The sequence below is a fragment of the Capricornis sumatraensis genome, chromosome 3, assembly GCF_032405125.1.
Source record: "Capricornis sumatraensis isolate serow.1 chromosome 3, serow.2, whole genome shotgun sequence".
Lineage (NCBI taxonomy): Eukaryota > Metazoa > Chordata > Mammalia > Artiodactyla > Bovidae > Capricornis > Capricornis sumatraensis.
The window spans coordinates 1,472,199-1,487,861 of record NC_091071.1 but is presented as its reverse complement, the minus strand read 5'-3'; the positions used below and the strand labels follow the sequence as shown (position 1 = coordinate 1,487,861).

Below are 15,663 nucleotides of genomic sequence, written 5' to 3'. Positions count from 1 at the left end.
GGGGAGAAGGGTCTGATGGGGCGGGGCCCCTTGGGAGGGGGGCCTGTTGGGCGGGGCGTGACACGGGTGGGCGGAGCTGCTGGCGCAGGGAGCGGTGGTTTCTAGATGAAAGACCTATTTGTACATCTTGCGCTGGAGAGGACTTGAGGAGACTAGGATTGCTGTGCGGAGGGCCCCCGTCTCTGGTCACCAGGAGAGGTGACAGACCTGGCTCTGGGCAGGGTTGGAGGAGGGCAGAGGCCAAATGGTGTGTCCGCAGGAGCATCTCCTGAGTCCCCTGGTGTAACCCGAGGCGGGGTTCCGGTTCCTGAGGCGCCTCCCCAGAGTCCTTATCAGCGGCCTGAGCAGGGACCCAACCCCCGCCCTCCGAGGTAGGAAGGATCATTCTTGTTCTCATCTGCGAAGCTGGCCCGGGAAGGCGCGGTGCTGTCCAAGGGCACATGACCCAGGGTGGCAAGACACACTCCCACCTCACAGGAAGACCCTCAGGGCCTGTGGAATTGGGGGAGGCACATTTGCCCAGGAGAGAGTCTTGTCTCCCATGCCGGGTGCACCGGTGGGCAAAGGGAGCCCCGAGGCTCCATGGAAGACACCTAGGTTCTGGCTCTCACCCCCGTGGGTGCCTGGACTGGCAGGGCCACTGGGCGGAGCCTCTGTCTCCACCACACATCAGCAGCCTAGTCCGGCGGTTTTCCGGTTTGCCTGATTCCTGGGGAAAGAGGCCCAGGTTACATAAGCTCTTAAAGGTGAGGGAACACATCTCAGGCTCTGCGCTTCTGCAGTGCCACGTGGGGACAACGGGAATTGATTCTCCTCTTGAGTTTAGCTGCAAGGCAGAAAAATCCTGCTATAGCTAGAGGGGGCATGGCCCAGAGAAGTGTGTGTGTGTGTGTGTGTGTGTGTGTGTGTGTGTGTGCGCGCGCGCGCGCGTGCATGCGTGTTTGAAGATGGGGAAATGCTCTGATGGTGATGATCTCGTAGGCAGAGGAGATGGCTGCACCTGGGAAAAGGAAAAAGTTCTTTGGAGGAGTGATGTTCCTGAGTTACCAAGAGGGGCTGGGACCTCGGTCTCAGTGAGGGCCTGGCTGGAGATGGGAGTGTGGTCCCTCCTGCGGGGCCAAGAGCATGTGGGTGGCTTCGGGCTGGGGTGCAGAACGTCTGAAGAGGTGGAGGAGGCTGGAGAGGAAGTGGGAGTGCGGTGTGAGGGGCAGCGAGCCTCCCAAAGGCCCCTGAGGCGCTTGGTCTGGAACTCAGGTGAGACTCACCAGGCTGGAAGGCAGCCCCTCCAGATACCCAGGTGTGGGTAGTGAGCGGGCAGCAGGCCGGAGGCAACAGGTCAGAGGCTGCAGATGTGGCCAAGAGAAGATGTGGAAGCAAGAGAGGCCAAGGGAGGTGAAGGTGACTTCAAGGGCGTGGCTGAACCTGGAGATTTCAGCCAGGAGAAGACAAACCCTCCAGGGGTGAGGAACCTGGGGTCCCCTGGGGTCAGGAAATGGGAGCTGGACAGACAACAGGTGGAGGCAACGTAGGATGCTGCGGCCACGGGGTAGGTAAGGTCTGGGTGGAGTGGCAGCCAAGACGGGGTGGGGGTGTGGCTGCCTGCTGGTCGTTGGGGGAGGAGATGCCAAGGATACGGGAAGGGTCACTGACACCAAGTCCGCAGGAGCAGTGCGGGAGAGTGTGGCCATGAAATAGGAGTCCAGATCGCCCCAGGATGAGGGGGTCTGTGGATACCCACATCGGGGAGGGGGCAGCAGAGGTTGTGACCCTGTTTGGAGCAGGGGCATGGGCTAGTGGCTACAAGAGCATCGTCAGGAGTGAGGTGTGAGGACAGCAGATGTCCAGCAGGGGGCGCCGAGTACTCGGAGGATGAAGGACAAGGGCGGGACAGACTGTTGGAGGAGCCCGCGCGGGGAATCTGCATTCCCACCAAGTTCCCAGTGACTGGGGCTCAGCTGTGACCACCACATTCAAAAAGGAAATGAGGGGTCACTTGGCAAGGATCTGGGGATTCCACCAGGATGGGCCATAAGGAGATGCAGCAACCAGCCATGCACCAGAGCCAGGGGGCAGGGCAGTGGCCTGGGTGGCCTGCAGCAGAAGGCTCCAGCTTGCCTCTTGACAGCACATGTACTTCAGAAAGCAGATACTGGTGATAACTAGTAGATTCCAAATACTGGTAATATACCAAATATTGATAATAACCAAAGATTCATGATGTGAACTTTTAAGAGCAAGCAAGGGGATGCAGAGATGGTCTTCCCTCCCACTCAGGCTGCACCTCTCGATCAGGTTCCGTTCAGTTCAGTCTCTCAGTCATGCCCGACTCTTTGCGACCCCATGGACAGCAGCATGCCAGGCCTCCCTGTCCTTCACCAACTCCCGGAGCTTGCTGAAACTCATGTCCATTGAGTCGGTGATGCCATCCAACCATCTCATCCTCTGTCGTCCCCTTCTCCTCCTGCCTTCAGTCTTTCCCAGCATCAGGGTCTTTTCCAATGAGTCAGTTTTTCGCACCAGGTGGCCAAAGTATTGGAGTTTCAGCTTCACCATCAGTCCTTCCAATGAATATTCAGAACTGATCTCCTTTAGGATGGGCTGATTGGAGCTCCTTGCAGTCCAAGGGACTCTCAAGAGTCTCCTCCCACACCACACACAGTTCAGAAACGTCAGTTTGTCTGCGCTCAGCTTTCTTTATAGCCAACTCTCACATCCATACATGACTACTGGAAAAACCATAGCTTTGACTAGACAGACTTTTGTTAGTAAAGTGATGTCTCTGATTTTTAATATGCCGTCTAGGTTGGTCATGGCTTTTCTTCCAAGGAGCAAGCGTCTTATAATTTCATGGCTGCAGTCACCATCTGCAGTGATTTTGGAGCCCAAAAAGAGGGTCCTGGGGAAGGTGGATTCGGGTTGGGAGAGAAACCACCAACTATGGCCAGCAGGGGGCGCCCAAGGACCGCAGCGGGCTATGCAAGGGGCTGCCCGCTGCCCGGGCAGGGGGAGTAGGGGTGTGCGGCGGGGGAAGCAGCCACAGCTCTGAGCCCCCAAACTCAGCATGGCGACATGATCTGGGCAACCGCCAGGGGCCAAGATGAGAAGCCCTCCGGGCCCCTTGGTCCCCTCCTAGTGATGATGGACCACGTGCCCTCGGGCTGGACTTGGGGCAGAGGTCACCTTCAGGAGCATCTGGTGAGGTCAGGGCTGGGGCGGCGCCATGACTGGACTTTGGTCTGACAGAAAACACGGAGCCGGCTCTGGTCCCCGCCGGGACCCCAGGCCCAGAGAGGGCAGGGCTGGCTGAAGCTGCAGCAGGGTCTGGTCTCCAGAAGCGTGGATGGAGACTCGTGGGCAGCCATGCGCCAGGTGGCGAGGGCCGTGGAGACCACCCTGTCTCCAGACATCCTCACGAGCCCCACCTCCGCCCCTTGTCCAGGCTGTGTCGAGGCCTGGAGTGTCTTCCTCTGCCACTGCCCTCGGCAGAGCCTTCCTGCTCCAGCCCAGCTGGGCCTCTTCAGGGCAGCTAACCGTGATGGCCCAGCGGAAGGAGCTCGTTTCAACGGAACAGAGCAGGGCCCCGCCCTGGCACCCTGGCACCCGTCTCAGCCCCTCCAAAACGTGGCTCAGCCTCTGCTTGTGGGCAGCTGGGGAGCCAGGGGCAGGGCGGGGTTGGGGCGCCCAGCGGCCCCCGGGGCTGTGCTTTTCGTTTCTGAAAGCCCACAGTGACCCGCCGTTTAGGAGGGCCAGGCTGGGGGACACGGAGCCCCTTCAGCCTGCCAGGACCCTCTCCAACCATCCCTCAGACCAGTGCGCAGGGAGGCGCACCGATGCCACCAGGGGTGGGGCGTGGTGCCCCCAGTCGTGCCCACAGGAGGAGGGCGGGCACCTCTCTACTCTGTGACTCACTGGGGGAGGGCCGCCTCCTGCACCCCCAGGCGGCGGATGCCCGTTCCTGTAAGGCCTCCTGGACCGCTTCCCCTTCTGAGGACGGAGCCCAGCTTCGTGTTGAGGAGGAATGGGCCGGGGTGCTCCAGGTATGCCCCTCCGCAACCCCACCTGGAGGCCAGGCACTCAGCCGCCTCACATTGACCCCCGTTTCCCTCATGGAGGTGGAGGCTCCCCCCACCCCCACCCTGGGCTCCCTGCTCTGCCGCCGGGACAGCCCGGACCAGCTGTGATCCTTGATGCCCACCCCTGGGCCCCAGGGCCCCACCACTCTGTGGGGAGGCGATGCCACCCACCAGGGCTGGGGCGCCAGGCCACAGTTCCGCTCCGGGCAGAGGCTCCTCTGACTCACGCTGGCCGGAAAGAGACCCGCAGCCTCTGCCCACAGCAGCAAGTTCCGCTGTGACTGCCCCACCCCCGCCCAGCCTGGCACAGCGTGCTCTGGGGGCGTCCCCCAGACAGGGTCAGGCCGTGTGACAGCAAGGGGCTGTCTCTCCCTGCACTGTCCCTGCCGCACCCCCAGGGCAGCTGCTGGGCAAACCACACGCTGACTCAGGGCTGCGGAAGGCCCAGGTGGGGTCAGGCGCCAGCCGGCTGCTCCCTGGGCCAGAGTGGGCACCGGCAGGGCGTGCAGAAGTGGTGCCCTCCCCAGCCCGGTGGGGGCGCTGAGCAGAGGAGTCTGCCGGGTTGGGGGAGCTTCTGCCCCCACATCAGGGGTGGGAGGAGAGTCGCTCTTCCACCCTCAGCCTGGTTTCTGATGAGCTGACAGGGTGCACGGCGGGCAGCAGGGAGCAGAGGCGGCGGTGGGGGCCCCAGATCCCAGCGAGGGCCCGCGGGGCAGGGCTGGGGGCTGGGGGCTGCGGTCAGGCCGGGAGCAGCCTGTCTGGGCTGTTTGAGGAAGAGGAAGTGAGGGCCCCGGGGAGAGTCAGGGGAGGGGACTCCCCCAGAGGCCAAAGCAGGCCCTCCCCACCCCACATTACATAGGCTGATTTGAGGAAGGGCCTGAGGATCTGCCTTCGGTAGAAAACATCGCCACAGCAGGGATGGGCGGGCCGAGGGGGTGAGGCCAGGATCCAGGCCAGCCCGACCTTGGACCTGGAGCTCTTCTCCACCAGCCCAGCTGCCTGGCCTTGGATGTCACCTGCTCTGAGCCTCAGTCTTCCCATCTGCACAATGGGGGCAAGAAGGTGGCCTGGATGGTTTGTGACAGGGACGAAGCTGGGTAAGGCGGTCCCAGGCCAAACCACGGCGAGCACCTGTCACTCTCAAGGGAGGACTGGCCTCCATGGCAGCTGGCCCGGGCCCGGGTCTGCACAGCCCAGGGCTGCGGAGTGTGAGAGCAGCGTGTCTGATCACATGAGATCTCCCCCTACACCTGAGGGTGCCCTGGGCTGGCCACTCGAGTTCCTGGGCTTCTCAGGAACATGCAAGTTGCTGTTCTGAGCCCAAGTTCCCATGCTACGATAGTTGGCTTGGGGGGATCTCTCATACCTTCCCCACTTGAGTGCCAACGAGCCCCCAGCGCCAGCTTCCATGAACCTGCATCTCGGGTGCAACGTCCAGCCAAGACCAGGACCCCCAGGTTGCCCCAAAGAGCATCTTTATTCACAGCAAAGGACATCACCATAGCAACACACCTCAATTCCCTGAGAACTTTTCTCTTACCGTTCACTTTCCTAGCTATGTCTTGCAGAAAGAAAAACAGAAAGCAAAACGCACCTCACTGGCCAGGTGCGCTGAGCTGGGCTGGGAGACAGGCTCTGTGAAGGAGGCAGGCAGGGAGAGGCCAGACACCATGACACATAAATAGAGTGTTAGACATTTCCATCAGCTTTAACAACAGAGATTATCCCAAGTTTGGCTTCTGCTTTTTCTGATCCACAGAAAAGATAACACCTTCCCCAAGCCCCTGAAAACACAGACAAAAACACCCTACTTTTTACCCACCCTCTTTCAACAAAACAGTCACAGTAAAAAACACTGTCACAGTATTTACAGACACACCCACTATGGGCGACTTTCTCTCTACTTTGGAGAGGAGTTAAAAGCTCAGCTGGCTCCCCGTCACAAAGGGAAGCTGGCTGAGAGAGCAGGGGAGACCCCTGCCCGGGACGCTTCACCCGGCGGCAAGGTCGCTGGGGCTGCTGTCACTCGGAGCTGTCGTACCCAGGCCAGAGCTCAGCGCGAGGGGGCGAGGGGCACTCCCCCAAACCCAGCTTCCTCACGCGGAACACAGGGAGCTGTCCTGGGGGCTCTGAGTGGGGAGCCAGAGTCCCGGGGGGGCAGGTGCCCACAGAGACGGGCCTGTGCTCAGCAGGACGGAGCGGCGCCCACACGTCCCTGAAGAGCAGCCCCTGGGCCCCACGCTGCCCAGAGACCCCGAAAGGGTAACAGAACTGTCCTCAGAGTGACCTCCCACACAAATCCTTCCGGGGCGGAACACGGACAGACAGACAGGCAGGCGGGACTTTGCCTGCCCCTTGGCAGAGCAGAGCTGCCCAGCAGTCTGCTACAGGGATGGACACACCGCACACACACAGGCGCAGCCCCGGGGTGGCCTCGAAGGCCCAGACCGGGGTGGCACGACAGGGGTCCTCAGGCCCTTTGGATACCAGGGGCGCCCGAGGACGGGGTTTCAGCCACGGCCACTAGAAGATGGCAGTGCGGGGGCACCAGGGTGTGTCCGGGTACAGATGGCAGTGGACGGAGCGGAACCTGTGGGGACAGAGTGGGCGCTTGTCCGTGCGGGCTGGGGGCCCGCCTCCACCCGAGCAGACTCCTGGGGGCCGTTGAGCTGCAGCAGACCCTAAGGGACCTCAGTGAGCCCGCCCTCTCTAGTCCCTTTCCTCACCTCGACGGGTCAGCCTCCACTGAGAAGGGCCCCTTAATGTGGACGGCGTTCCGCTTGTTTTCAAACATGCCGTAGCTCAGGGTCACCTGCAGGGAGACAGAAAGGGTGGTCGTGGGGGGCCGTGGTGCCAAGGCCAGCCTACCCTGGCTCTGCCCAAGGCGGGCATGGGTGCGACTCTGCCCGAAGGGACAGCCTGGCCTTCTGCCCACCTCGGGGCTGAGAAGCCAGGTCCACGCTGCACCCCCAGGAGTAAAGCCCAAGGGGGCTTTAGCTGGGACGGCGGCCTCGCCAGCCACGGCGAGGAATGTTTACAGGTACAGGGAAGACCCGAAAGGCTCAGAGTAGGTGTCCCGCTGAAGACAAGAGGCAAGATGGACGAACCACGGGAGTGCTGCTGGGCAGATCTGGGTGCCTGGGTGGCAATGCACAGCCGGGCCTCTGGTGACCTATTCAAAGCCGTGGCCCCTCTGCAGCCCCCTCCCCACTTCCTCCCTCCCTCCTGTCTGCCCCTCCCCTGCTCTCCCGGACGCTCTCCTCCGGCCTGCGGCCCTTGCGCGCGCACCCGCTCGGGGAGTCCCGCGGCCCTGGCGCGCGCACCTGCTCGGGGAGCCCCGCGGCCCTGGCGCGCGCACCTGCTCAGGGAAACCCACGGCCCTGGTGCACGCACCTGCTCGTGGAGCTCGGAGGCAGGCACTTGCTGCAGATTCTCCAGGTGGGAGTGGAAGAGCCCACAGCGCACGAGGGGCACGCCCAGCAGCGCCTCCACGATGTAGCCGATGGTGCAGTCGTCAGGCAGCCGGATCCGCTCGGCCGTGCTCATGAAGTGGCCTCCGCTGCGGGAGGGAAGGGCCGAGGGCCGCAGTGAGCCGAGGGGGCAGCGTGCCGCTCAGCCGGCCGGGCTCAGGCAAGAGGTGGACGCGCCCGGTGGGCATCCCTGACGGGGCTCCCACGCAAGCGGCTCCCAGCCTCCCTTTCCTCCGGGAAAGCCCCCTCCTCCATACAAGCCTGAGGACTCCGTGTGTGTGGAGTGGGGGGTTACCAGATGCAGGAAGGGGTCCTCACCCCCCTGGTGGCTGGCAGGCGGAGGTGGGGACGACTCACCCTGCCGGTGGACGTGAGGTTTGGGGACACTTGGGCTGGGAAGACGAGCCGTGCCAGGCCGGCCATGGGGGGACCCTGGGAGATCAGAGGCAGCCTCACCTGCACCCCAGGGCACTCACCTGGCCCAGGGGCTCATCTTCAGGGCCAGCCCTCGGCTGATGCAGAAGCCAGCCCCGCCAGTGGCGAACCAGAAGTGGACAGGACGCTGCGGGCACGGAGGGCCGTGGTGAGACTCCCAGAGCCCCGCTGCCGGGCACCCCAGCCCCCTCCCCGTGCGGCGGTGCAGGCTGGTGTGGGGGGGGCACTCACCACCGTGTTTTCGCTGACCCGCTCTGTGGCCTGGATGGGCCTGTCCAGGCTGGGCTTGCCCAGGTAGACGTCCTGCGTGTGCGGGTAACTGCCCAGCAGCCTCAGCAGGGCACGCACGTTCACGTAGTTATCGTCATCCACGTGGCAGAACCACCTGGCGGGGGCAGGGCCATCAGGGGGGCATCACGCGGGTGGAACTGCCAGGGCCAGAGCCCCACCAGGGCACGCTCCCAGGGCCCTGCCAGAGGCCGGCACTCACTTCCTCCCTGACTCGATGAAGCGGTCATACTCCACGGCCATCTTGCAGGACAGCGCCTGGCGGCTGTGGGCGGCCGAGCAGTTCGTGTTGACCACGTGGCCTGCGGACAAGGGGAGGGGCTGTGAGTGGGTCCAAAGCCAGTCAGAGAGGGCAGCCTGACCTGGGGTCACACAGCAGGCCCGGGGCAAGCAGAGCAGGAAGGGGTGTGGGGGTGGTAATCTGTCCCGGGGCGCCCCGGGTCCAAGCAGTGCCTGCACCAGCCACCCTACTCAAGCCCTCCCCTGAGCCGGACACCGGCCTGCAGACCCCACCCCCCAGCACCACCTCGTTGGGCGCCCCGCCCCACCCCGCCCCTGCCCATTCAGGCGGCTTTTTCCCAGCACCAGCCACCTGTTGCCGCCACATCAGCTCAAAGGGCCCAGGAGCTGAAAGGGCCTCATTTGCATGAGAATTGGGGGGGTGGGTGAGTGGTGGGGCGGGGCGCTGAGCAAACCCGTTGAGTAAACTGCCCTCCCAGGTCCTCGGCCCGGCAACCTCTCCCAAGGGGACAGTTTCCTCCAGGCAGGACCCCCCCTCGCCTTCCCACGTCCAGGGCTCACCCATGCGCCTGGCCAGCGCCTCGTCTTCCCCATCCGTGAAAATGAACGTCTGCAGGGAGAAATGCGGCCTTGAACGGGCAGCTCGGGGTGGGGGGCCCCCCCGGCCACCGCAGGGCCCAGGGCTGGGACCCCTCGTGCCCATGCCGCATCTTTGAGCCTCCATTTCCCCCCCCCGTGCAGAGCGGGGCTCCGGAGCCTACCATGAGAGCAAGGGGACGGTGGGGGCTCGGGAAGGACCCCCACCCCACCCCCGACCACCGTGACAGCTGCGCCCAAGGTCACCGGGAGGCAGCTGCCGGCACGAGCCAGGTGCGGTGCCCCGCCCACCCGCCAGGTAACCGCTCTCGGCCCGCCCTGCGCACCTGGCGGGCACACACCCTTATTGACACAGTGCCCGGCCTGCGGGAGGGGCAGGGCACAGGCGGAGGAGGTCGGCTTCGGGAAGCCAAATCTCCATCAGTCGGGGACAAAGGCCTCTGCTGGGCGGCTGCCAGGCGCTGGCGGACAAAGGGCCCGCAGGGAGGGTGAGTCACCAGGCATTGTCCGCCAGCTTTGTCCCGGGCCGCGCTGCGAGGGGAACTCGGCCGCGTTAAGCGGGAGTGGCCACACGGCCCATTACCATACAGCTGGCCTGGTTAACTGGGCCGGGCTGGGCACAAGGTCCGGCGGGCAGGGGTGTGGCCACAGCCCCGCGGTCCCCCAGGCTGGGCCCTCAGGACAGGGCCCTTCGCACCACTGGCCGTGTGGTCAGCCCGCCAAGCCAGTCGCCTTCCCTGAGCCAAAGCAGCCTCCAGGGTTCTCCGGAGACGCTGACAAGTCTGCGGGGCTGGGCCGGGAAACCGCACAGGCCCCGCACAGGAATCAGCGCTCCCTGCGCCCACGCGGCCCAGCACCCCCGGCCACGGCTTCGGCTCACAGACGGGCCTTGCCCGAGGCCGCATCAAAGCTCTGGCTATGCCAACCTGGCTCCTCCACCCCTGCCAGGATCGCTCTACGGAAGAAGGGGGGGCCCGACGGGGAGGGGCCAGGCGCTGCCGGCGCCCGCCTGGGCCCGTCGGCACACGGGGAGGAATGTTCCTTCCTCTGCCGCCCGCCCAGCGCGTGCCGCCCAGCGCACCCAGGCGTGCCGAGTGCAGAGCCCAGCCCGGCGGAGGGTGCTATGAGCCCGGGCAGCAGGAGACAGCCCCCCCACCTCCGTGGCCACCAGGCCCTGGTTTCATCCTGGGTACAAATGAGCACAAGGGAGGGGCCAGAGTGTGCAGGCCTGATGCGATGTGTACTCAGGGGCTGGGGGTCCCACCTGGGGTGCCCACCCTCTCCTGGTAGCCCGGGCTCCCGGTCCAGTCTGAGCCTGAACCCGGGCCACAGGCTCAGGTGAGGCCACCAGCTGGGTGGGCCTAGAAGGGACTGGGGGAGGGGGGTAGGGTGGGCCCCTCCTGCCCGCTGCAGGCACGCACCCCTCCTCCCGAGCAGACACCCCAGGGGCCCGCACGCACGGACTCGCATCCCGCCCCCTGCCTGCTCGCCGGCATCTCGGCCCAGGAATGCCGTGGGAGGCCGAGGCCGCCCGTGCAGACGCGCCGTTGCTGCCACTGGATTAAAAGGAAAATGCTTTCTTAATGAGATCAAGCGAGGTCTGTTCTCCCGCGCTTTGGTGATGCCCTAAAAACCCAGCCCAAGGCTACAGAGATTAAAGTCACCTTTGTTCAGAGAGGAGCGCTTGGAGGCGTGGGGCTGTGGGGGTGTGAGGGTGCCGGGCCTCCAGTCTCGCCTCATCAGAGCAGTCAGGAGCGGAGGGGATGGGCCTCACCCGTGGCTCCGAGCCTCAGTTTCCACCCTCTGTGTAATGGGCGTAACCAGAGCTCACGCGCCCAAAGCAGAGCGCCCAGCTCCTTCTCTTCTTCCAGCTCCCTCACGGCCCAGGGAGGAGGGCATCATCCCTCCCCGAGTGTACAGGTGGGGAAACGGAGCCCCAGAGAGAGGCGGGCCCTGGCCTGCGGTCACGCCCCGGGACAAAGGTGGTGCTGGTCCCCACCAGCCGTGCCCCACAGACCCCTCCCCACTTCCCTGACGACGGCAGGGATGGGGGAGGAAGAGCCAGGCGGCGGGGCGGCAGGGCTGGCGGAGGGTGGGCGGGGGGGACACCCACAGGAAGCGGCATTGTTCCTGGAGCTGCGATTCAAAGAAACACAGGATGCCAAGCTCTCCCCCCCCACCGACAATTGTGGCCGCTGCGGTGGCAGCCGCGCAGCCTAGCCCACTCCTGGGAGGGAGAGGGGAGCAAAGTGCGGGCCAAGGACCCAGCCCCTCACCCTGGACCTCCAGGGCCGTCATAACGTGGCTGCTGCTGACCACCCCCGCCCGAGCCACTCCAATGGCTGGAAGTCTCTTGCACGCCCCCCAGGTTGTGTTCAAGGTGCCCAGTTGCCCTTTCAGGGCATTTCCTACTCTCCGTCTAGCTCAAATGGCACCTCCTCCAGGAAGTCCCTCCCTCCCCAACCCAGGTCAGATGCCCCCCTTTCAGCTCACACAGCCTCTTTGGGTTTCCCCCATGCAGCCCTGACTTCCTGGAGTCTCCCCCATCAGACCGGGTCTGAACCACCCTGCACAGGGTTGGGAGCCGAGGTCTCTCCGTTGAAACAGTTTCAAGGACCCCTCACCCCTAGGACACCATGAGAGGGGTTCTTGCTAGACGGGACACACGCCCTGACTGCTGGGAGCCAGATTCGGCTCCTCCCGGGTGTGCTCAGCTAGCCAGAGGGGAGCCTGAGGGAACCTTCAGTGGGGAAGGCGGCCTCTCCCTGCCTCTCCAGGTTTTGGCCGTCCGCTTTCACAACCCTCGACCAGAGGCCAGCGCTTTCCTTATTCCAGAGATGAGCAGACTGAGGGCCAGAGAGGCCCTTGGTCATGCCCAGGGTCACCTAGCTCGGCCGGGACTGCTCCCCGAGACTCCCTGACCATATCCCCTTCGCGGGAGGAAGTCCTCAGAGTCCGAGAGGAGAGGTGCTCAGAGCTGGTGGCAGCCCAGAGGGGGCTGAGCACTGCCAACGGCCACAGAGCAGGCAGGCAGGGTCCTGGGGGTGGTGCCTGGCTCGGGGACAGCGCCCCGCAAGTGCTGTCACTTGGGGAGGGGGGCCCGCAGGCCGTCATCACCAGGCAACCTGAGTGGCCAGCGCGCCGGCGGCGGTTCCCATGGAGCACATAGCCGCACACAAGAGGCCGGACGCCTTTCTCCACTGGAGAAAGGGGCTTTGTTACCTTGCCCGAGCGGCCGGCGTGAGAGCCGCCCGGCGCTGGGAATCCTAACGGCCCAGCAGCCAAACAAAACCCGCAGCCCCCGCCGCCCCCTCCTGCCGGCCTGCTGAGCCCCTGGGAAAGGGACGCCGTGTTCCCAGGAGGCTGCCGTGGGCTCCCAGGGCCCCCTCCCCACGCTGGGACCAGGAGGACCCTGCTCCCCTGACCCTCATCGTGACCTCGTCAGGGCCCTGCCCCAAAACAGGGCTCAGCCAGGCCAGAAGGCCCCCAGGCCTCGAGGGTTTCAACAGGGAGGAAGAGAGCTGGGGTCTTCTCTGAGCCCCTAGACCCGTCAAGTGTCCTTCACCCTCATCCCAAATACCCAGGCAGTCCCTTGTATCTCCTAGTTCAGGGGATTCCCCCACCCCCTCCCCAGCAGCACTCACACTCTGCCCCCATCTCGCCGCAACCCAGCCATCCAGCTGCAGCCTGGAGGGAGATTTTTCAAAGTGGGGTGTGTCTTTATTATGTGTGTGGAGGAAGTCAGTGCTCAACTAGGATGTGCTAAGCACTAGTTTCCAGGCTCCAGAGACTTCTGCACTGTGGAGAGAGGGCCCCAGAATACACCCTGAAACCCAGCCCGTGCGCTCTCGTTCTTCTTCGGAGATAGACCCCCCCCCAGGACCCCCACCAACGCCCACCCCCAGCTTCAACAGCGACTTGTCCCCCGGCCCATTGCAAAGGCTGGGATGAGGGACAGGTCTGGCCCTGTGCCCAGGGGTCCTAACCCTTCACTCCACTTCTCAGGAAAGAGTCTTCCTCCCGGGGAAGGGTATGAGGCCAGGAGGACGCCCCACGCTGAATCTGCCTTCGGAAGGCTTGGGGACAATAATTCCTAGCTGCTGAGTTCCAGTGTTTGAGGGCAAGAAGCATCACCAGGAGCCAACACCTGGCTGGTGAAGGTTCACTGCAGGCCACTGACCGGTGGTGTTTGGGGAATGAGTCCCCGCCCTGTGCTTCCACATCAGGCACACTGGGCTGGAAGGGGATGAACCGGCATCGCTACGCCCGATATTCCCGGCGGCGGTACAGACAGGCAGCCTGGCGCCCACTGGATGCTGCCACCAGCTGGACAAGAGGGCACCTCCTCCCCTGCCCACTTGCCCAGCCTGACGGGGCTCACCATCTCCTCGTGGCGCGAGATCCACGTCTCCAGAAGCAAGTCGAGACGCGCGCGGTGAAACTTTTTGGTGGTCTTCACCGCGATGAAGACGTCGCGTGGGGCCAGCGGCTCGGCCGGGGGCCGCGGACGGCCGTCAGCGGGGCGGGAGGCGCCCCCGGGCGGTGGGCCCGCGTCTCTGCGAGACCGGGTGAGCAGGCTGAAGTATTCGGACAGACTGTGCACCTCGCGGACGGGCGCCCCGGGCGCCACCGCCGCCGCCGCCTCCAGTCCAGGCGCCGTGGCCGCCCCCGAGGGGCCCGCCAGGCTGCGCAGCGCGCGCCGACCGCGTTCAGCGGGCACCGGGGGCGGCGGCGGGTCGGCCGTGAGCACCAGCAGGCAGGCAAGCAGCGCGCCCGCCAGCGCCAGCAGCAGGCGGCGGCCGCAGCGCTTGAGCATGGTGGGGTGGCGGCAGCGCGGAGCGCCCGGCCCCTCTCAGCCGCGCCGAGGCTCCGGGGTCCCGCCGCACGTCCAGCGGCGCCCCGCCCGCGGCCCGAGCTCTTAAACCGCCCCGACCTGGCCCCGCCCCTAGGGCGAGGCCTCGCGCGATGCCCCGCCTTCGGCGCAAGCTCATTGGCTCCCGGGCCCCGGGGGCGGGGCCTCTCACATTGCCCCCGACGCCCGGCAGCGCCCACGTGGGGCCGCGGCGGGGGTCTGGGAACCGAGGAGCCGGTTCCCCGCGCGCCCGCCCCCGGTCCGCACGTGCACGCCCCGCCCCGTCCCGCCCGGATCGCCCCCCGCGGGCAGCCGGGGGGCGCTGGGACTTGGGCCCGCCCCGCCCCGTCCCGCCCCGCCCCGGTGGCCCTGAAGGGGAAAAACCCAGGCCAGCCCAGCGCGGGGCCGGACCTCCAAGTCTGGCCTGCGGAGGGGCGCGCCCTCAGCGCTCTGAGAGCGATTCCGGGACAGGCACTCTGGGCTCAGTCGTCCCGCGGGGAACGTCGGTCCTTCCCCGCTGGGCACTTCCCCTCCCCGAGCCGGCTTCCTCCGCTAGGGCTGGCGCAGGCTGGGTCAAAGGATTGGTGGACCTCAGCGCTCCGTCCAAAGCAGCCCTTATTAATAAAACCGAGGAAGGGCTTAGCCAGCTGAGCCACAGGTAGGGACACGAGGTTCCAACGGGAAAACACTTACCAGATTCCATCCCTAGACCCGAGCGAATTCCCTCCTCTCGGCCCAGCGTCGAGGCGGGGGAGAGGGTGGGTGCCCCGAAATCCGAGGCCGAGGCCGCCCCTCCCTGCGCGGGACGAAAGGCCGCCTTCTGTTCCATTTGGTCCCTCTGCGCTCGGGCCACATACGGGTGGCCCAGCTGTGGCCCAGCCCCGCCTCCCCAGCACACGGCGGGCCCCCACCCCCGGCCCTTCCCACGGGCCGGGCCGGGCCACCGCACGAGCAGGGGCGGCAGGAATGCGCGCTGGCAGCCCGCGTTGAGGGTGAGGGGCGAGGAAGTGGCCAAAGGCTCCCCGCGGCGAAATCAGAGTCTGAGCCCCCAGCCCATAGCATCTTCCGGAAGCGCGGCCAGGGGCGGCTCTCCGCTTGGCTGCGTCTTCTCTCCCTCCCTCCCCAGTCTCTCTCATCCCCTCCTCAGGAGGCCCTAGGGGAGCGCCTAGGCTACACTGGTCCCCGTCTTAGCGCTGGCTCTGCCCACTGGCCCGTTTTCTTCTCAACGTTTACGTCTGCTCCAAGGCACCCTTCGTGGTCCCTCTCCCTCTCCCTGAATGTCAACTGCAGAGATGAGGGCCTGGAACACAGTAAGTGACCTATAAAGATGTATCGTGTAGGGAATTCCCTGGTGGTCCACTGGCTAGGACACCTAGCTCCCAGTGCAGAGGGCCACAGGTTCCCTCCCTGGTCAGGGAACTAGATCTCACTTGCTGCAACTAAGACCCAGTGCAGCTGGAAAAAAAAAGATTTACTGTGTAGATGTCTGGCTCCGACCCGTGATTCTCACCTGGCCCATTTGTTCTTGGGGCCCTGGGGCCCTACCCCCTGCCCCTCTGTGATGGGGTGCGGTGGGGGATTGGAGTTCCCAGGCCTCTTCCTGCATCCACCCCCAAGGTAATTAGCAGGCGCCACCTCAGGCAGGCAGATGCCTGAGCAGATGGTGCTGGCTGTGCCCAAGTGACAAGACTCCCATGGAGGCGCCTCC

The 15,663-nt window shown here is 65.1% G+C and overlaps 1 protein-coding gene across 1 annotated transcript; it reads right to left on the bottom strand.

Annotated features, from left to right (window-relative positions):
* Positions 1-5,822: 5,822 nt before the first annotated feature.
* On the bottom strand, positions 5,823-13,919 carry LFNG (LFNG O-fucosylpeptide 3-beta-N-acetylglucosaminyltransferase). Its single transcript, XM_068968602.1, has 8 exons — positions 13,485-13,919; positions 9,068-9,116; positions 8,469-8,568; positions 8,210-8,363; positions 8,020-8,105; positions 7,467-7,632; positions 6,800-6,885; positions 5,823-6,663 (listed from the first exon to the last, which is right to left on the bottom strand). The coding sequence occupies exons 1-8, from the start codon at positions 13,917-13,919 to the stop codon at positions 6,597-6,599; spliced, it is 1,143 nt and encodes a 380-aa protein (XP_068824703.1). The 3' UTR covers positions 5,823-6,596.
* Positions 13,920-15,663: the final 1,744 nt, after the last annotated feature.

Bases quoted from the DNA above. Each gene is read 5' to 3' on its own strand.
- LFNG (XM_068968602.1), bottom strand. From the start codon at position 13,919: ATGCTCAAGCGCTGCGGCCGCCGCCTGCTGCTGGCGCTGGCGGGCGCG. The intron at 9,117-13,484 runs GTGAGCCCCGTC...TTCTCCCTGCAG, and splicing joins TCTCGCGCCACGAGGAGATG to ACGTTCATTTTCACGGATGG. The intron at 8,569-9,067 runs GTGAGCCCTGGA...CCTTGTCCGCAG, and splicing joins GGCGCTGGCCAGGCGCATGG to GCCACGTGGTCAACACGAAC.